General features: G+C 42.3%; 1 protein-coding gene across 5 annotated transcripts in view; it reads right to left on the minus strand.

The window, feature by feature from the left end:
* epb41l4a (erythrocyte membrane protein band 4.1 like 4A) overlaps nt 1-22,792 on the minus strand; it is a 299,725-nt gene that overhangs the window by 114,636 nt on the left and 162,297 nt on the right. For all 5 annotated transcript variants that reach the window (XM_043710609.1, XM_043710582.1, XM_043710590.1 and 2 more), the window contains exons 8-10: nt 12,041-12,128; nt 4,027-4,115; nt 3,880-3,943 (exon numbers count right to left, since the gene is read on the minus strand). In XM_043710609.1, the coding sequence (XP_043566544.1) occupies nt 3,880-3,943; nt 4,027-4,115; nt 12,041-12,128 (241 nt within the window). The remainder of the gene's footprint in view (nt 1-3,879; nt 3,944-4,026; nt 4,116-12,040; nt 12,129-22,792) is intronic.

A 22,792-nucleotide genomic window follows, 5' to 3' on the forward strand; every position in this document is an offset into this window, starting at 1 on the left:
TGGAGTCGCAGGTAGATAGGATAGTGAAGGTGGTGTTTGGTATGCTTTCCTTTATTGGTCAGATATTGAGTAGAGGAGTTGGGAGGTCATGTTGCGGGTGTACAGGACATTGGTTAGGCCACTGTTGGAATATTGCGTGCAATTCTGGTCTCCTTCCTATCGGAAAGATGTTGTGAAACTTGAAAGGGTTCAGAAAAGATTTACAAGGATGTTGCCAGGATTGGAGGATTTGAGCTATAGGGAGAGGCTGAACAGGCTGGGGCTGCTTTCCCTGTAGCATCGGAGGCTGAGAGGTGACCTTATAGGATGTTTACAAAATTATGAGGGGTATGGATAGGGTAAATAGGCAAAGTCTTTTCGCTGGGGTTGGGGAGTCCAGAAGTAGAGTGCATAGGTTTAGGGTGAGAGGGGAAAGATATAAAAGAGACCTAGAGGACAACTCTTTTTCACAGAGGATGGTACGTGTATGGAATGAGCTTCCAGAGGAAGTGGTGGAGGCTGGTACAATTGCAACATTTAAGAGGCATTTGGATGGGTATATGAATAGGAAGGGTTTGGAGGGATATGGGACAGGTGCTGGCAGGTGGGACTAGATTGGGTTGGGATATCTGGTCGGCATGGACGGGTTGGACCGAAGGGTCTGTTTCCATGCTGTACATCTTTATGACTCTATGACTCTATTACGAACGTTCCAAAGCTCCAAACTATCTTTGTGTCATCAGCAAATTTGGCTGCTTTATTTTCAGTCCATTCATCCAAATCATTTTAATGAATTGTAAAGAGTTAAGGTCTCAGCATGGATACATGTGACACACTACTCATGACATCCTGCCAGCCTTAAATAGATCCATTTATTCCTACATTCTGCTTCCTGTTAGCAATGATTTGGAGATGCCGGTGTTGGACTGGGGTGTACAAAGTTTGCAAGCTATTCTCCTATCATGCAAATATGGTTCCCCAAACCATGAATGTGAGGTGATGCACTTTGGAAGAAGTAACAAGACAAGGGAGTACACAATGAATGGCAGGACATCAGGAAGCTCAAAGGAACAGAGAGATCTTGGTGTGTTTTCTATAAATCACTAACCCTATCGCATGGTAGTTAAGAAGGCATATGGGACACTTGCCTTTATTAGCCAAAGCATAGATTATAAGAGCAGGGAATCATGTTGCAGTTGTACATAACATTGGTTAGGCCTTAGCTGGAGTGTGTGCAGTTCTGGTCACTGCACTATAAGAAGGATGTGACTGTGCTGGAGGGGGTACAGGAGACATCCGATATTGCTTGGGATTTAGCATCTTAAGAGAAGCTGGATAGGCTTGGGTTGTTTTCTTTGCTGCTCAGAAGTTTCACGAGGGAACTGACAGAAGTGTGTAAGATTATTAGAGGCATGGACAGGGTGGATATAAAGCAGCTGTTGTCTTTAATTGAAGGGTCACTACCAAGGGGCACACTTATAGTGAAAGGCAAGAGATTTAGAGAGAACGAGGAAAAATGTTTTCACCCAGAGAGTGGTAGAAATCTGGAATGTACTTCCTGGGAAAGTTGTTGAGACAGGTAACCTCACACCTTTCACAAAATTCTTGGATGAGCACTTAAGTGTTATAATATGCAAGGCTATGGGCCTAGTGCTGGAAAGTGGGTCTAGTGTAGATTTAGTGTGTTTTGACAGTGCAGCCTCAATGGGCCAAAGGGCCTCTTCTGTACTGTATGATTCCATGAGCTTACTTTCTGCAAGTATATATAACGTGAAAATTATTTGCCTTCTGAAAATCCTGGTACAATATACCCTCTGGTTCCCCTTTATTTACAGCATAAATTGCTTCATCGAGTACTCAAATAAGTTAATTAAACATGATTTTCCTTCGACAAAATCATGTTGCCTCTGCCAATTATGTTGAACTTATCCAAGTGCTCAGTTACATTGTCTTTAGTAAAAATTTCTAACATTTTCCCTATGACAGATGTTAAGCTAACTTGTCTGTAGTTTCCTGGTTTCTGTCTCCTTCCCTTTTTGAATACAGGAGTTACATTAACTATTTTCCAACCTAAAGGAACCTTTCACAAATCTAATGAGTTCTGGAAAATCAAAACCAACACATCAACTATTTCACTGGCTGCTTCTATTATGAGCCTAGGATAAAATCAATCAGGACCTGGGGACTTGTCAACTCCCAGTTCTAACAATTTATTCTACACTCCTTCCCCGGTAATTGTAAGTTTTTTGAGTTGTTCCTTTCCCTTCAATTCCTGATTTACAGCTATTTCCAGGATGCTACTTATGTCCTCTCTAGTGAAGACCAGCACAAAATATCCATTCAATTCATCTGCCATCTCTTCATCCTCCATTACTTGTCCCGCAGACTTATTTTCTACAGGACTAAAACTTACTTTTTAAACTATTTTTTGAATATCTGAAGAAACTTTTCTGATTTGTTTTTATATATTTTTTGCTAACATTCCCTTGGATGCAAAATTTCCTTCCTTAAAATTTTAGGAATTCTGTTCAGTCTTCTATTCCCTGCAACATGATTCCCTGCTCTTATAATCTATGCTTTGGCTAATAAAGGCAAGTGTCCCATATGCCTTCTTAACTACCATCCGATAGGGTTAGTGATTTATAGAAAACACACCAAGATCTCTCTGTTCCTTTGAGCTTCCTGATGTCCTGCCATTCATTGTGTACTCCCTTGTCTTGTTACTTCTTCCAAAGTGCATCACCTCACATTCATGGTTTGGGGTACCATATTTGCATGATAGGAAAATAGCTTGCCACCTTTTTTTGAGATGTAACCATGGTGATAGTAATAGGTAAACTTAGGTTGCCCAAGCTCCAAGCTAATTTAAAAAAGAGGCGCACAGCCTGAATACATTCTTTTGTTTGCAATGCATATGAATGTATGTCACTTCTAGCAACTTTATATGTCCCATGTTATGTACCCAACTCAAAGCTAACAGAAGACATTTTGTTTTGGACTTTGCAAATGATGGCTAGTTGAGTGTAGTCTGCTGTTAAGAATAATCAATGGAATACGTTTGATTCAAACAACCAATCACTGGGACCTATAGCCAACATACCTGGAATAGCACTGGCACTGACATTCATACATTCATACACTCACATTCAATTGTTGCTCAATTGTAGAGTGGGCAGAATGTCATCTTGGACTGATGGCTGGTCAGCGGACAATTTCACTCACATAACCAATTCATAGCAGCAGCATGAAACAACTTGCTGAACTTCGGATTCTCACTTTGAGATACGTTTCCTTGAAGAGTAAATTTGAGATACTTTTCAGGTTTAAAATGATGACCTTTGGCTCACATGCAAGTTTTTATCGTATAAAGTGACCAATTACCTGATCAGAATAAATATTATAATCTAATTTATTTCTGTGTCAACCTTGCCAAGTGAGCAAAAGGCTAGGGCTCTGTTTACAAGATTGTTGATATCTATGTCTTTGAAATATGCTTGGGGTAGAAGGTTAGAGCTCATCCCATCAAAGTACATCTCCACTGGAAATGAATATAAATGTTAGCAAGCCCTTGCCCCTCTAGTGCAATGCTAAATACATGGGCTGTAGATTGGCTGATCTACAGCTGTTAACAGTGAAGTGGTGCACATTCAGCTCTTTGTCTGCTCCAAACTCACTGTTCATAAAGCTATTGAACTTGTCCATCCTGTTGCTATATCCTAAAAACAATCGTCTCCTGTTCTTAGACAGAATTGGAAGTATCTATAGCCCAAATGTTACAATCTCCAATCAACCCCAAAGGTCACTCTGCACAGGACTAATTTATGAATCAGCTTATGAAGAAGAGCCTTAAGGATTGATGTCAAGGAAAATAGAAAAATGTCATGGCATTGTGATACTTACATCTTTGCCTAGTACTCTTAGCTCAAACTGGGTTTCTCTGAAGTTCACCTTGGTTATTCGTGGCCTGTTACCAAACAGAGAACCTTTTAAGTTCAAAATCAAACAAGTGAAACAAAAAAAAATCAGAATATACTTAAGATCACCTACCAGAAATACTTTCCAACTTGGATTTTGTTCTTGTAAACAACAATCCCAATTGGCGTTAATCCTAAAAAATACTCCGTCTGGTTTTCGCCCTAGAATTTAATAAGATATTAATAGAGATTATTTTAAAATATTCAAATCATCTGTATATCTCCTGTTTGGATTGTTGTTGTCCTGCTGTAGGTTTTAGCTGCATATATACATATAAGTTAATGCTGTTGGGTTAAACTCAGAAGTCTGTCTCCAAATGCTTTCATAACCTTGTGTTGTATGACTTTATGATGTATGTTCTTCCACTAATTAAAGATAGCACAAGTTTATAATTAACCAACCTCAGTGAGTTGAAACTTAAGAATATGAGATGCCAGGGCAGGACAAGTTGAATATAAAATAACTATAGAATAAATCTGTTATTATTAGCTCATTGTTTCCATTACCTGTGCTATGCTATCCATAACTTGTGTACTTAGTATGCATTCCCACAAGTAAATGATATCATGATAGTTAACAGTATTTGAACAGCAGGAAGGAAAAGAGATACTGTCACTAGAGAAATGAAAACTATGTTAGACATAGCAGGAGTAGATCATTGTGCAATATCAACCTTTGTTAGGGTCTTGGGGGTGTTCCAAGTAGAATAAATTTTAAAAAGATGCTCCAGCAACAACACACTGAGGGCAGTATTATCAGGCTAAAGGTCAGAGGTCTGCACCTCAGAGACAGCAAATGTCTGCCTCGAGAACTACTACAATCTAACTGGCTGGCAGTTCTAGCACTCACAGCACCAGGACAGAGTCATGGATGGGCACTGCTGGGACTGTAAACATCTCAGGATCACAGCATTGTTATGATCCAGAGGAGAAAGTGATGATTGCAGATGCCACACATTTTGACTGTGGTTCAGAGGAGACTATATGGTCCTTCATTGTTGTGGTTCTGTTCGCCGAGCTGGAAGTTTTAGTTGCAAACGTTTTGTCCCCTGGCTAGGTGACATCATCAGTGCTTGGGAGCCTCCTGCGAAGCGCTTCTTTGATGTTTCCTCCGGTGTTTATAGTGGTCTGTCCCTGCCACTTCCGGTTGTCAGTTTCAGCTGTCCGCTGTAGTGGCCGGTATATTGGGTCCAGGTCGATGTGTTTGTTGATGGAGTTGATGATGTCGCCTAGCCAGGGGACGAAACGTTTGCAACAAAAACTTCCAGCTCGGCGAACAGAACCACAACAACGAGCACCCGAGCTACAAATCTTCGCACAAACTTTGAACACTTATGGTCCTTCATGTCTGCGTGACTGAAGTTTCTCTTCCTTGAACAATTCTTGTAAACTTCTTCCAGACTTTCTCCAATGCTTCCTGAAGTATGCTGCCCAGAACAGTATATAATACTCCAGCTGAGTTTAACAAGGGTCCTGTATAAGTTCAGCATAACATACCTGCTCTTGTACTCAATGCCCCTATTTATGAATTACAGAAACTGTGTGTTTTATTAACTGTTTTCTCTACTTCAGCAAAGCCTTTAACAAGGTCTCACATAAGATACTGATAAAGAAAATAAAAGCACATGGGATACAGGGTAACTTGACAAGGTGGATTCAAAATTGGCTGAGTGGTAGGAGACAGAAGTTGGTGGACGAAGATTGTTTGTGTCTCAAAGTCGGTGTCCAGTATCACAGGGATCAGTGCGAGATCCCCTTATTGTTCATGATTATATAAATGATTTGGAAAAGACACGAGGAGGGATAAGAAGAGAGTTTGTAGATAATGGGAAGATTGGGCAGGTGGTAGACAGTAAGGAAGAAAGTCTTGGGTTACAGTAGAATATAGACAGATTGGTCAGATGGGTACAACAATGGCATATGGAATGTAACATGGATAAGTGTAAAGTGGAAGAAGTATTAACACAAAGGAGTACTCAATGAATGGCAGGACAATAGGAAGTTGAGAGGAACAGAGGGATCTTGGGATGCTTGTCTACAGATTCTTGAAGGTAACAGGTCAGGTTAATAGGGTAATTAAGCAGGCATCCAGGACATTTGCCTTTATCACTGGTGGCATCATTATAAAAGCAAGGAGGTTATACTGGATGTTGTGGTTCTGTTCGCTGAGCTGGGAATTTGTGTTGTAGACATTTCGTCCCCTGTCGAGGTGACATCCTCAGTGCTTGGGAGCCTCCTGTGAAGCGCTTCTGTGATGTTTCCTCCGGCATTTATAGTGGTTTGTCTCTGCCGCTTCGGTTGTCAGTTCCAGTTGTCTGCTGCAGTGGCTGGTATATTGGGTCCAGGTCAATGTGTTTGTTGACAGAATCTGTGGATGAGTGCCATGCCTCTAGGAATTCCCTGGCTGTTCTCTGTTTGGCTTGTCCTATAATAATAGTGTTGTCCCAGTCGAACTCATGTTGCTTGGTCATCTGCTTGTGTGACTACTAAGGATAGCTGGTCGTGTCGTTTCATGGCTAGTTGGTGTTCATGGATACGGATCGTTAGCTGTCTTCCTGTTTGTCCTATGTAGTGTTTTGTGCAGACCTTGCATGGGATTTTGTACACTACGTTGGTTCATGCAAGGACTGCACAAAACACTACATAGGACAAACAGGAAGACACCGAACGATCCGTATCCACTATAAATGCCGGAGGAAACATCACAGAAGCGCTTCACAGGAGGTTCCCAAGCACTGAGGATGTCACCTAGACAGGGGACGAAACGTCTGCAATACAAATTCCCAGCTTGGTGAACAGAATCACAATAACGAGCACCCGAGCTACAAATTTTCTCACAAACTTTGAAGGTTATACTGGAGCTGTACAAGACTTTGGTTAGGCTACTGGAATACTGTGTGTAGTTCTGATCGCTGCACTTTAGAAAGGATGTGATTGCACTGGAAGAGATGGGGTGAAGATTATAATAGTAGTGTTGTCCCAGTCGAACTCATGTTGCTTGTCATCTGCTTGTGTGGCTACTACGGAGAGCTGGTCGTGTCGTTTCATGGCTAGTTGGTGTTCATGGATACGGATCGTTAGCTGTCTTCCTGTTTGTCCTATGTAGTGTTTTGTGCAGACCTTGCATATGATTTTGTACACTACGTTGGTTCATGCAAGGACTGCACAAAACACTACATAGGACAAACAGGAAGACACCTAACGATCCGTATCCACTATAAATGCCGGAGGAAACATCACAGATGCGCTTCACAGGAGGTTCCCAAGCACTGAGGATGTCACCTAGATAGGGGACGAAACGTCTGCAATACAAATTCCCAGCTTGGTGAACAGAACCACAATAACGAGCACCTGAGCTACAAATTTTCTCTCAAACTTTGAAGGTTATACTGGAGCTGTACAAGACTTTGGTTAGCTGGAATACTGTGCGTAGTTCTGATCGCTGCACTTTAGAAAGGATGTGATTGCACTGGAAGAGATGGGGTGAAGATACACCAGGATGTTGCCTTGGATGGAGCAGTGTGCCATGAAGAGAAGCTGGATAGGCTCAGGTTGTTTGCTTTAGCCGACAGAGGATCTGACTAAGGTGTATAAAATTATGAGGACTTGGATGGGATGGATAAGAAACAGCTGCTTCACTTAGTTGAAGGGTCAATAGTAAGGGAACCTAATTTTAAAGTGAAAGATCAGAAGTCACATGACACCAGGTTATAGTTGGACTATAAAGTTGTTGGACTATAACCTGATGTCATGTGACTTCTGACCTTATCCATCCCAGTCCAATACCAGCACCTCGACATTAATGTGAAAGGCAGGAGGCTTAGAGGGGATTTCAGGAAAACATTTTTCACCCAGAGGTTAGTTTGAATCTAGAATGGAAGGATAGTTGGAGCAGGAAACCTGATGACCTTTAAAAAGTACTTGCACGATCAATTGAACTGTCATAACATTCAAGGCTGTACACCAAATGTTGGGGGGGGTGAAAGGAGTGTAGATTTAGAGTCATTTTCTGTCAGTGAAGATTCTATGGTGTGAAAGGCCTCTTCTGTATGATATGACTTTAAGATTCTACCTGTGCTTTACAATGGTAGCCTTTATTTCATACTGTCTCCCTATGTTCTTTATACATCACATTTCTCAACAATGAATCCAATCTGCTACCTATCTGCTTATTCCTCCAACTTGACAATATCCTTTTGAATTTCCATTCTTTCACACCCACAGTTTATAATTCTCCCAATGTTGTGTGGTTTACAAATTTTGAAATTGTCCCCTGCAAACAAGATCTGGATCATTAATAAATATCAGGAAAATTAAAGGTACTGACTCCTGGAGAATTCCACTACAAATCTTCTTCCAGCCCAAAAAGTATTAAATTATAACCCTCAGCCAATTTTTTAAGCATGTTGTTATTGTTCCTCTTACTCCATGAGTTATAACTTTCCTCATGGGTCTATTGTGTGGCATTCTAGTGAACACCTTTTGCAAGTCCACGTACACTGGCCTTCGCATCATCATCCTTTCAGTTACCTCTCACAAATTTCCAGTGATTTAGTTAAACATGAATTTCCTTTAAAGGAAAAGGTGGAGAATGATGCGATGTATATCGAGGTTGGTGGGTGGAAGGTGAGGACCAGGGGAGTTCTTTTGAATGCAGAACAGACTCGATGGGCTGAATGGCCGAATTTCTGCTCCTATGTCTTATGGTCCTATTTGCCTTCTGCAGCTGGTGACATTTCCTGCACATGGACTCGCTTAAGTTACAAGAAGCACTGATGACTCCCTGTGCACGCGAGGGGCATTCTGCTTGGCTGAGTTCATCAGCCAAACTGTAAGCTTATACCTTTGAATTACTTTACTTTCTTTAACTTTAAATTGTTAACTATGCAGGATTGATTAGCTCAGTTGGTTGGACTGCTGGTTTGTGATAATGATGCCAACAGCATGAGTTCAATTCCCGCATTGCTGAGGTTACCATGAAGGATTCTCCTTCCCATCCTCTCCTCTTGCCGATTGGTGGCCCTCAGGTTAAACCACCACCAGTTGTCTCTCTCTAAGCAGAGAACAGCCCTGTGGTCTGGTAAGTCTATGGCAACTTTCGCTTAATTTAACCTCACTCTTGTATAATTAACTATCATTCAGAGATTAATAGGAAGTGGACATTCTTCACCCTTACTCACAAATTGCTCCCACACCTGGGCCTACAAAGTCTTACTTTCTGCTGGATTAGAATTTTACTGCAGTTGGAATACATTCCCAAACAGTAGCTCAACACCAATCAACTCATGAACAACAAAAGCGGAGTTCTGGAGCAACCCAGCAACTCTGGCAGCATCTGCAGAGAAAAACAGAAAATGTTTCAGGCCCAATGACTCTTTAGCAGTTCAGGAACTGACATGTTTCTCCAACACTCTCTGTTTCTGTTTCACATTTCCAGCATCTGCAGTTCTTTGCATTTCTTTTACTACCAATCAACTCATGCCTTTCCTGTGACGACATTTAGATATTTTGTTTCAAACTCAGCTCAACAGAAACATGCTCTCTCACTGATCTGACCGTTAGGATCCGGGTAACTAAGAAGCATCTTGACAAAGAGGTATAATAGCAACTGGAGTGAAGTCAGTCCCAGGCTGTTAGAGCAGGATGGGTTGCGTATAGAAGCGGTGAGGGAGGTTGGCACAAGTGGGGGATGTTCTTGACATTCAGAGGGCACCCTGTAATTCATATGCCCTCTTGCTGTCCCACTTTTTAAATTAAACAATTTTAAATCATTTTAGAAATAGCTTTTTGTATCTGACCCATCAACCACAGCGAAGCATTAGACGGTAGCGGAGGCAGACTGAAGCCTTTAAGTAGGCAGAAGTGGGTCCTGATGAAGGGCTTTTGCCTGAAACTTCGATATTCCTACTCCTCAGATGCTGCCTGACCTGCTGTGCTTTTCCAGCACCACTCTAATCTTGACTGAAGCCTTTAACTGACTCCTACTTTGGGCTTTGAATCAGCATCAGGCCTAGAGTCAGCATCCCAGTGAGTAACTTGCTCTTCCTCAGTATTATGGGGAATCAGTCAGGGCAGCAAGCAGGTGGGCTTGGCTACTTGGCATATTTTATGTGCCCTCCCCACCCCTTACTGAAAACATTCCTGGCATTGGGATGGTACAAATCCAGCCCACTATTTCAGCCTTCAGTATTTTCAATGATAAAGCATCAACATTCCCTGGGATAGAGAATTTTAAAGGTATACAACTCTCTGAGTGAAAACAATTCTCCTCATCTTGGTCACAGATGATCAGTTCCTTTTTCTCAGACTTCAATCAGATCATCCCTTAACTGTGTAAGTTCAAGAGAAAACAGGCCTAATTTATATAACCACTGAAGTCCAGGATCAAATCCTCCCTCCAAGGTCAATATATCCTTCCTAAGGTGTAGTGCCCATATCTGCCCACAGTACTCCAGTGGATTCTAACCAGAGTTTTGCAGAAGTGCAGGATAATTTCTGCATTTTTGTACTCCCATCCTCAGACCAGCATTACATTAACTTTCTTGATTATTTGCTGCACTTGTTCATGACATTTTAAAGATCTATACACATGAACTCCCCATGTCTCTTTGGGCATCCATTGTATTTAACTTCATACCATCTGGAATCAACCCTAGGTTGTATTTTCAGTTGATGTCACCAAAGTGTAATATGTGAATGAGAAATAGGAGGAGTTACGGGGAGTTCTTTGTGGAACTTCAGAGATAATGGTACAGGTGCCAGAACAGAAGCCACTGCAGATGATCTTTTAGCCATGAATGGTTAGATAAAAATACAAGCAGATGAGTAAAAACTTGTCTAGTTGGTTAATAAAGAAGAAACCTCTTTTTTTCATAGAATCCCTACAGTGTGGAAAAAGGCCCTTTGGTCCAACAAGTCCACACTGACCCTCCAGACAGTAACCCTGACACATTCCCCTACCCTATTATCTGGTATTTACCCCCGATTAATGCACCTAACCTACACATTCCTGAACACTATGGGCAATTTAGCATGGCCAATTCATCTAACCTGCACATCTTTGGATTGTGGGAGGAAATCGGAGCACCCAAAGGAAACCCACACAGATCCAGGGAGAATGAGTTGTTACACTACACTACAGTACACACTGTATTTTGATAATAGACCTTCCTCCATTATACATCATGGAAGGATATTCCCTTCATTTTTAGTATAAAATTTCCCAATGGCTTTTTTGCATGAGGTGACTAGGAAGACACCAGGTTTTGAGTTATGTAGAATTTACAGCACAGAAATAAGCCACTATGCTCTAGAGATCAATGTTAATACACTACAAAAACTTCTCTCATCCTGTTTCATCTCACCTGAGCAGTATAGTCTCCTGTCCTTTTCCTCACCATGTATTTATCGAGCTTCTCCTTAAATGCACTTATACTATTCATCTCAACTACTTCATGATGTACTGAGTATTATATTCTAATCAATCTCTGGGCTAAAACTGTTTTTCAAAATTTAATGCTGAATTTATTAGTGGCTAATCACTGTTTTCAAAGTATCAATTTATCTTAAACAAAATAGCGACAGCAGCACCACAGCTAGACCTTGTCACAAGACTATGATCCCTGCATTATTATCCAGAGGTCCTGAAATTATACATACATTGACATCGAGTAAGCTCAGGACAAGGTTTATCTCTACAAACTTCACACCTTAGCTACCTGAATAGGCACCATAGCAACTGGGGCAAAGCATTTAAGGGCCATCAAAATCATAAAACTGTAATCTTACTAGGAGAGAAAATGATTTGGAGATGCCAGTGTTGGACTGGGGTGTACAAAGTTAAAAACCACACAACACCAGGTTATAGTCCAATAGGTTTAATTGGAAGCACTAGCCTTTGGAGTGCTGCTTCTTCTTCAGGTGGTTGTGAGCCACACCCAACTGATGAAGGAGCAGCTCTCCAAAGGCTAGTGCTTCCAGTTAAACCTATTGGACTATAACCTGGTGTTGTGTGATTTTTAACTCGGAGAGAAAACAAATTTAAAATTACAATTTCCTTTAGTCTTATTTATGAATATGGTACTTACAAAAACTGGATGGAGATCAACTCCATACATCTCTAATAATTTGGCAACTTGTAAGTAATTGAGTTCTGCCTCTGCAGGAACTTGACCCCTAAGGAGAAAACAGATTTGAAAAATTGAACATTGCTGAAAACAGAGGTATGTTGCCAAAGTCCTTTGTCTTACATTTGTTAGGGCAAACATCACAATGTCAAATTTAAAACGAGCATAACAATTTATACCACAGGAGAAAGAGGATGCTGATTATTTAGCAGGTCAACACAGTTAGCAGAGCAAAGCTGCCTGCTCTTACAATCCTTTACAACCAAACTGATAAGGAAAGATGAATACTTACATTAACTTTTCAGAAGCTCATAACATTCTGAAGCACTTTACAACCAATTAAGTAACTTTGATGTAAAATACAGAAAAGTTATACATATCTTTTTGCACAGTGACAAACAGCTAAATAACAATGACCACATAATCTATTCCAGTGAATTTTGTTGAAGGATTTACACTAGCTGTGGCACCAAATGAACTTCTCTGCTTGTCTTCAAATAGATGTGGGCTCCATTACATTCGTAAGGGCAGAATTTACACTGGAACCAATTGATCATACTTCTGATAATGCAGCACTTTCTGTGTAATTTTATGCTGAATTCTAAACTTGACTACACAACCTATAACATGGAGACTGACTCCAAACCTGACACTTATTAAAGACAACATATAAGATTCTGAGGGAGCTCAGAGTAGAAAATGTTAAGAAAATGTTTCCATTCATGGGCGAATCTAGAACTAAGGGACATAGTTTCAAAATAGGGATCTTCATTTAAGATGTGGATAAAGAATTTCTTCTCTTAAAAAGTCACTAATTTTTGAGATTGTTTGACCCTTAAAATAACTCCACAGAGTCCAGTATCCCGTCACCAAAAAGTCATCCTTTATTTATATGTGGAAAGTCTTTGACATTGATCCAGCTCCCACAGAGCCAGCTCTGAGTGTCAGAATGGCTGACTCTCTTTTTTCTTTCTTTAAATTTTTTCTTACACTGATCCAGCTCCCTCAAGAGCCAGCTCTCAGAGTGAGCAAAATCTCTGTAACACTCCTGTGTTTTTTTTCACCCCCACACTACTGCCTAACTGCAGTAGTGCTTATTTAACAGTCCTGTTTATTTTTGTGTGCAGGTGCAAGACACAGTGAAAGACACAAGGTGCACAAATCTTTATTCAGTTTCCATCACCAGGAAGAAAGGAAACACCTGAGTGGCATGTGACAAGCAGTGCCCTTCACATCAAAGGACAATGCTGTGTGATCAACCATTGAAGGGGAGGGCAGGGATAAAATCAAAATAGAGTTGGAGGGGGAAATAATGCACTCCACTCCCTGCGGTGCCCACCTCTCCCTGAACAACTCCAGGGTGTTGGTGGACACCACGTGCTCCTTTTCTTGAGACACCCGGGCTCTAATGTAACCGCGGAAGAGGGGCAAGCAGTCGGCCCTAACGACCTCTTCCACGGCCTGCTGCCTGGATCTGTTTATGCTGACTCTCTTTGTTTTTTTTTCTTTCTTTTTTTTTCTTTTATTTTCTTTTTAACCCCCACACTACCGCCTAAGTGCAGTAGTGCTTATTTTATCCCCAGCACCCATGGTGTGTGTGTGTGCAGGTGTGAGACACAGTGAAAGACACTAAGTGCACAAATCTTTATTCAATTTCCACCACCAGGAAGATAGGAAAACACCCGGGTGGCCAGTGACAAACACTGCCCTTCACATCAAAGGGCAGTGCTGTGTGATCAAAAACAGTGAAGGGGAGGGTAGGGACTAAATCAAAATAGAGTTGGAGGGAGAAATGATGCACTCCACTCCCTGCGGCGCCCACCTCTCCCTGAACAACTCCAGGGACACCCGGGCTCTAACGTAACCGCGGAAGCGGGGCAAGCAGTCGGCCCTAACGACCCCCTCCACGGCCCGCTGCCTGGATCGGTTTATGCTGACTCTCTGTTTTTTTTCTTCTTTTTTTTCTTTCTTTTTAAAAAGGGAGTGCAAACGCCCACACCCAATATACACTCCTGTTTATTTATTTATTTATTTATTTATTTATTTATTTCCTTTTTTCCACCTAAGTGCGGTACACTTCTTTTATTTTTTATTTTTTTTATTTTAACCCCCACACTACCACCTAAGTGCGGTAGTGCTTATTTTATCCCCAGCACCCATGGTGTGTGTGTGTGCAGATGTGAGACACAGTGAAAGACAAAGTGCACGAATCTTTATTCAAATTCCACCACCAGGAAGATAGGAAAACACCCGGGTGGCCGGTCTGACTCTCTTTGTATCTGTCAGCCAGGGCTACCTGATTGGACCAGGTTAACAGCCCCATTTAGAAAACTCATATTCTAATAAGTCCAGCTCGCCGACCTAATTACAGTCACTATAATCCTGTGGGCAAGGAGGGCTGGGTCACTGAATATATTCAAGGCAGTGTTAGGTAGAGTTTTGATTTGCAAAGGAGTAAAAGGGTTAGGATTAGGTTTCAGGAGATGAAGGAAACAATCAGATCATCCATGATCTTGCAGACATGATTGACAGAGTGTGCTCAGTTGGCTAAATTACTTATTTGTTTTATTTTGTCTGTACTTATGTACATATGTTATAAAATTAGCCAAGAAAGCACTAATAATCTAAGTAGTAATTGGTTCTGAGCAATTTGAGTTCTAAAAAATCAAGAAGAGTAAGGACAATGGTTAGAAAATGATATCTTTATTAACTGTTTCAATATCAAGTATCAAAATTATTTTAAATACCACTGAAGATTTATGTGATATAGCCTTCATTGTTAAATCATTAATCATGGGATTGCTACAGCACAGGACATCATTATTCTGATCCTAACTGTCCTCAGCCTTTGAAGGAGCATACCCATGCGTGTCATAGAGCTGTACAATATGGAAACAGACCATTCCATTCAACTTGTCCATACTGATCACATATCCCAAATTAATCTAGTTTCATTTGCCAGCGGTTGGCCCATATCTCTCTAAATCCTTGTTATTCATGTACCCATCCATATGCCTTTTAAATGTGGTAATTGTACCAGCCTCCACCGCTTCCCCTGGCAATTCGTTCCATATACGCACCACCCTCCTCATGAAAAGATTGCTTCTTAGGTTCCTTTTAAATCTTTCCCCTTTCACCTTAATCTCTCTAGTTTTGGACTCCTCCTCCCTGGGGATAAGATCTTGACTATTCATGCTATCCATGCCCCTTATGATTTTATTAACTTCTATAAAGTCACCCCTCAGTTACCGATGCTCCAAGGAAAATAGTCCCAGCCTGTTCAGCCGTTCCCTATAGTTCAAACCTTCCAACTCTGGCAACATCCATGTAAATTTTTTTTGAACCATCTCAAGTTTAACAACATTTTTCCTACAGCAGGGAGACCAGAATTGAATGCTGTATTCCAAAAGTGGCCTAACCAATGTCCTGTAGAGTCACAACATGATCTCCCAACTCCTACACTCAATCCACTGACCAATAAAGGCAAGCACACCAAACATCATCTTCATCCTCCCACCTTTTCCCTATAGCCCTGCTACTTTGTCCTTTTCAGACAATGATCCAAAATCCCTTCGAAAGCTTCTTTTTCAGGCAGTGCATTCCAGATTCTAACCAGTGTCCGCATTATTTTTCTTTCCACCATGTCAATATTCCAATCAAGGAAACGGTACTCATTGGCTAACATCATAACCAAAACAATACTCAGAAAGACAAAACTGGATGGAGATCAACTCCATACATCTCTTAGTCAGAAATCAAAAAAAGAGCTTCTGACTAATTTTTAAGGACACATTTATATTTATTAAATGTAGAAATTAAAAAGTAGAGAATCAGTCCCAAGTGTCAGTTTCATCAAGTTTCATGGAGGGCTCTTCTCCATGACTCCGAGGGAAATCTCTCACCACATCTTACTAATTCGCCTCAAAATCTGCCTATTCTGTCCTTATGGCTCTCCCTCGCCCCAATCCACCTCCTTTCTACCACCCAGTATTTCCAGAGGAACTCGCCAATCAGCAGATATTTGGATACCTGGGCACCACATACCATCTTTTAAAGGCCACTGGGCACACAGACAAGTACTGGCATTCCAAAACTGCTCCCCTCAGTCATTCCAAAGATGTTGGAGAAAGGAAAAATGACATTGCCGTTCTCCAACTGGGACCTGGATGGGCTGATCCAGAGGAGCGGTTTCCTCTTTCTGGAATGCTGGCAAAGGATGCTCCACCAGCAGATTCTGGCAGCTTGGTTTGAGATTGCCATCTGGGTCAGTACTGTGTCTATGTTCTGGAGAAATGGCCAGCAATGCCACAAGATGTTCAATGACCTTTACTGCTCTGCCAGGGTAAGTGCTACACTCTGCTACCCCACACACACTTTATCTCTACTGCTGCACCAATCTCCCACCAAGGCTCTTGATCTGACACTCTCACAATTACATGCAACACCTTCCCTCAGTCTTTCTTCCCAATCCCCCCGACACTGCTTACCCTGCATTGTTTCTGTACTGCCTGCTCACTCACCTTGGGTGCCTCACATCTTCCCTAGCACTAACAGCTAATCCACCCAATTTCACCTCACTCAATCCATCCTTTGTTGTATTACAAGAGAAAACAGTCTTGCACTCAGCAGAAGGAGCAAGGACAAGTGGAGAGGTGCCTGGCATTTGGTACCTCATCCACTACGAGGAGAGAAGCCTGGCCCTCACAGAAGACCAGGGATATTGAGCCCCTGACTTAGTGAGAGATAGTGTTATTGTCAAAGGTTACAAGTCCACACCAACCCTCTGAAGAGTAACCCACCCCAACCCATTCCCTTATTTCTCTATATTTCCCCTGACTAATGTACCTAACACTGATGAAGGGTTTATGCCTGAAATGTCGATTCTCCTGCGGATGCAGTCTGACCTGCTATGCTTTTCCAGCACCAAACTCTCGACTCTGATCTCCAGTCCTCACTTTATCCTACTATAGGCAATTTAGCATGGCCAATACACCTACCTGCACATCTTTGGCATGTGGGAGGAAACCGGAGCACCTAGAGGCAACCCAAGCAGGCACAGGAAGAATGTGAAAACTCCACACAGACAGTTGCCTGAGACTGGATTCAAACCTAGTTCCCCGGTGCTGGGAGGCTGCAGTGCTAACCACTGAGCCACTGTGCCACTCCAATCAGGCTTTACCATACCATACCAATTACGGTTGACCCCCTCACAATTGCAATCCCCCTCCCTCCAGCCTGCATCCCCAAGATACCAAGAAGAGGTTCCCAAGTCTCCTTCCTGTGGCAGCAAACCCCAATATGCCACCCACTTCCTTCACTTTAATTTCTCTGGACGGATCCAAGAGTCATTGGCCCCGCCCCCTGTGAGCTCTGACCTCTGACCAATGCCTCTACATCTCCTGAACGGTGTTAGCCATACCCCTCAAACTAGCTACTAGGACCTACGGTGAACAACTTACCAGAGACACAAACCCTTAAGCCAAGAACTCTTCACCCAGATGCCTGACTGTGGACAATCCTGTGGGCCAGTATCAAAGGCTGCCCTTGACTTACAGTGCAAGAAGCCCCTGTCTGATGGGTGCCTGCATGGACTCTGATGAGAACAGATCTCCTACAACTTTGAGACATGGCTGCCCCCTTCACTCCGGACTGCTGACAGCACGATAAACTGCCTGTTTTCTGATGATGCTAAAAGGCGAGGCAAGGCAAGACATGGATGCTGAAAGCATGCAGGTAGCCAGGATGTGCATGAGTGCAAGTGAGCAGCTCTGAGTGCTCACCTGGTCTAATCCATGAGCTGGTCTCTGGCCTTGCAAAATGCTCTTGTAGCAGTCTTTCAAATCAAGTTGGCAGTACACTCTGTGATGCAGGTCTTGATGTCTGAAGTGTCCTGCAATGGGACACAACTGAATGGGAGCGGTGTCATAAAGGTCACGAAGGTTAGGTAATTATTGGATACAAATATCCATGGATGGAGGGTGCTTGTGGCTGTTGTCCACGTTTCATGCCCTGAAATGCTTTGTGTGGTGACCAACTTGGTGGCGCTCTGTGAGCTGAAGTTACCAGATACCCACTCCAACTTCTGTGTCAAGAAATTCTTGGCTCCAAGTTTACTTGCAGTGGGTTGTAGGATAGGAAGCTGCACATTAATGAAGGGAGATATGCAGTTTATATAAAGTCATTAAGAAGCAATAATTCCCCTGAACAGGTAACTCCCCATGCCCTCGCAACAATCTCACTTCAACACCCAGAACTTAGTTAAAAGATGCAGTGAGAGTTGTTCCCAACACAGAGATAGGCCTCTGGATTTTTCATGCAATTCGAGTCATTAAGACGCACAGCCTGGAAACAGACCCTTCAGTCCAACCCAACCATGCCGACCAGATATCCCAACCCAATCTAGTCCCACTTGCCAGCAGCCGGCCCATATCCCTCCAAGCCCTTCCTATTCATATACCCATCCAGATGCCTTTTAAATGTTGCAATTGCACCAGCCTCCACCACTTCCTCTGTGTAAAAGACTTGCCGCTTAGGTCTCTTTTATATCTTTCTCTTCTCACCCTAAACCTATGCCCTCTAGTTCTGGACTCTCCCACCCCAGGGAAAAGACTTTGCCTATTTATCTTATCCATGCCCCTCATGATTTTAACAACCTCTATAAGGTCACCCCTTGGCCTCCAACGCTCCAAGAAAAACAGCCCCAGCCTGTTCAGCCTCTCCCTACAGCTCAAATCCTCCAACCCTGGCAACGTCTTTGCAAAACCTTCCTGAACCCTTTCACGTTTCAAAACATCCTTCCGATAAAAAGGAGACCAGAATTGCACGCAATATTTCAAAAGTGGCCTAACCAATGTCCTGTACAGCCGCAACATGACCTCCCAAATCCTGTGCTCAGTACTCTGACAAATAAAGGAAAGCATACCAAATGCCTACTTCACTATCTTATCTACCTGCGACTCTACTTTCAAGGAGCTATGAACCTGTACTCCAAGGTCTCTTTGTTCAGCAACACTCCCTCGGACCTTACCTTACAAGGATGCCTTCCTTGAAGAAGCTCTCTTCCTCCCTCTACAAGGATTCCCTCCTCCCTACCTTTTATCTTAGCCTGCTGGGCACACTTTCCTCATTCCTGAAGAAGGGCTTATGCCCGAAACGTCGATTCTCCTGTTCCCTGGATGCTGCCTGACCTGCTGCGCTTTTCCTGCAACACATTTTCAGCCCTTACCATTAAGTGTATAAGTCATGCTAAGATTTGCTTTCTCAAAATGCAGCACCTCGCATTTATCGAAGTTAAACTCCATCTGCCACTTCTCAGCCCATTGGCCCACCTGATCAAGATCCGTTGTAATCTGAGGTAACCTTCTTCACTGTCCACTACATCTCCAATTTTGGTGTCACCTGCAAACTTGCTAAATATACCTCATGTGCTCACATCCAAATCATTTCTATAAATAACAAAAATGATTAGACCCAGCACCAGTCCTTGTGGCACTCCACTGGTCACAGGCCTCCAGCCTGAAAAACAACCCTCCACCACCACCCCCTACCTTATAACTTTGAGCCAATGGCTAATTCCAAATGGCAAGTTCTCCCTGTATTCCATGAGATTTAACCTTGCTAACCAGTCTCCCATGGGGAACCTTGATGAACGCCTTACTGAAGTCCATATAGATCACGTCAACCACTCTGCCCTCATCAATCTTCTTTGTTACTTCTTCAAATACTCAATCAAATTTGTGAGACATGATTTCCCACGCACAAAGCCATGTTGACTACCTCTAATCAGTCCTTGTCTTTCCAAATACATGTACATCCTGTCCCTCAGGATTCCCTCCAACAACTTGCCCACTACCGACATCAGGCTCACCAGTCTATATTTCACTAGCTTGTCCTTACCACCTTTCTTAAGTAATGGCACCACGTTAGTCAACCTCCAGTTTTCTAGCACCTCACCTGCAACTATCGACGATACAAATATCTCAGCAAGAGGCCCAGCCATCACTTCCTGAGCTTTCCACAGAGTTCTAGGGTACACCTGATCAGGTACTAGGTATTTATCCACTTCTGTGCATTTCACGACATCCAGCACCTCTTTGTTACCATCTATTTCCCTACATTCTATATCTCTCCATGCCTTTTTCCACAGTAAACACTAATGCAAAATACTCGTTTAGTGTCTCTTCCATGTCCTGTGGCTCCACACAAAGGCCGCTTTGCTGATCTTTGAGGAACCGTATTCAATCCCTCGTTAACCTTTTGTCCTTAATGTATTTGTAGAATGCCTTTGGATTCTCCTTGACCCTATTTGCCAAAGCTATCTCATGTCCCCTTTTTGCCTTCCTGATTTCCCTCTTAAGTATACTCCTACCGCCTTTATACGCTTTTAAGGATTCATTCGATCTATCCTGTCTGTAGCTGACATATGCTTCCTTCTTTTTCTTAACCAAACCCTCAATTTCATTAGTCATCCAGCATTCCCTATACCTACCAGCCTTTCCTTTCACCCTAACAGGAATACACTGCCTCTGACTCTCGTTATCTCATTTCTGAATGCTTCCCATTTTCCAGCTGTTCCATTACCTGCGATCATCTACTCCCCAATCAGCTTTTGAAACTTCTTGCCTAATACCGTCAAAATTGGCCTTTCTCCAATTTAGAACTTCAGCTTTTAGGTCTGGTCTATCCTTTTCAGTCACTATTTTAAAACTAATAGAAGTATGGTCACTGGCCCCAAAGTGCTCCCCCATTGACACCTCAGTCACCTGCCCTGCCTTATTTCCCAAGAGTAGTCAAATTTTCTGCCATATTTCTCCGAATAGCCCTTGTCAGTCAGGATCTATCAGATCCTTGAGTGTTACATCCTCGAGTTTCTATGCTTCACTTCAAACATTAGGAATTCATCAGTAACAGTGATAAAAACACAAAAATTATCTAGGACTGATCAGGCAATTCACAGCTTCAAGGGCTGTTTGACCGCAAAACTAATTTCAAATCACATATTCTCACTACACACCAACTGTGGCATTTACATGCACCTTTACTCAATTGCCTTTCAACACTTCCATTTCCACTACCTTTAATACTTTCACTAATCCTACACTGTCCTTGCTCACCTCCTTTTCTCTATCTTGCACGAACTCCAATTTTGACCTATCACCTTCATCCCCTTCCCCTACGCTACTTCTGACCACCCCCATCTTCCTCTAGCTTATCGCTCCATGCTTCAGGCTCTCTGCCTTTATTCCTGATGAAGGGCTTTTGCCCGAAATGTCGATTTCGCTGCTCCTTGGATGCTGCCTGAACTGCTGTGCTCTTCCAGCACCACTAATCCAGAATCTGGTTTCCAGCATCTGCAGTCATTGTTTTTACCTCTTACATAACTTCCACCCTATGCATCCTAATTCATCATCCCTTTTCCTTATTGCTTTGGTTTCTCATCACCCTCCCTCACAAAGGTTTAATTCCTCATCTTATAATTCATGCATTACCCCAAAATGCTGCAGAGCAGGAGATTAATACATATTACCACTATTTTGCAAGCAATAACAGTGTGACTGATGACAAATTTATCAGATGAAAATCCGAATTAATTAATCTACATGTGGGTTATACCTTTGTAGAATTCAGTGAATCCTAGGAAGTCATCTAAAATAGATGATAGGCCTCTTACAAATGTGAATAAGAACTATGATGCTTGATACTGGTCTCCAGAGACTCAGCCAGTCCTGGGCCCGTTCTGCTCAGGAATTTTCCACGGTCATTTGGTATAAACAGCATTTCCTGATCTATAACTATTTTCGGGGTGTTACGTGTATCCTCTATGAATAAAATACAAATATCCCTTCCATTTCCTGATCTATAACTATTTTCGGGGTGTTACATGTATCCTCTATGAATAAAATACAAATATCTCTTCAATTCTATTATTAATTTGAAACACTCACTTTCTATAGAACTATTGCTCTCTTTGTTAATTCTATTTTAACAATATCTATATAAACACTTACTCTTTTTATATCTCTAGCTTTTTCCCCCACATACTCTAATTTTTCCCTCCGTATTAATGATTTGGTTGTTATTTGCTGCTTGTTATATTCTGTCAAATCCTCTGCACTAAAAACCAACTTTGTGCAATTTAATGTTTTATCTTTAAGTACGATATTACCATTAATCTTTTTCAGTCAACCACAGTCAACCACAGATAGTAAGCCCTTCATTCCTGATGAAGGGCTTTGGCCTGAAACATTGATTTTCCTGCTCCTCACATGCTGCCTGACCTGCTGGGCTTTCCTAATCTTGACTCTAATCTCCAGCATCTGCAGTACTCACTTTCCCCACAGATATTAAGACCTGCCTTTGGACTGTTCTTTTACTGTTGAAATGTACATATTCTGTTTAGGCTGAAATACCCCATTGAAATGTCTACTACTGCTTTTCGCAGCAGAGAGCGGCGGGAGCTGGGCGGAAGTTCAGACGGAGCGCAAAGCCGGTCAGGAAGGTAAGTGATTACTATATAAAGAACTTACCTCGACGCCAACGGTCTTTTCGCAGCAGAGAGCGGCGGGAGCTGGGCGGAAGTTCAGACGGAGCGCAAAGCCGGTCGGGAAGGTAAGTGATTACTATATAAAGAACTTACCTCGAAACCCCAGGTCCTACAAAGTAGGGCCCCCCTCCCTCCCTCCTCCTCTAACCTTAATTAAGAGTCCACAGACG

Source organism: Chiloscyllium plagiosum, chromosome 2 (genome assembly GCF_004010195.1).
Source record: "Chiloscyllium plagiosum isolate BGI_BamShark_2017 chromosome 2, ASM401019v2, whole genome shotgun sequence".
NCBI lineage: Eukaryota > Metazoa > Chordata > Chondrichthyes > Orectolobiformes > Hemiscylliidae > Chiloscyllium > Chiloscyllium plagiosum.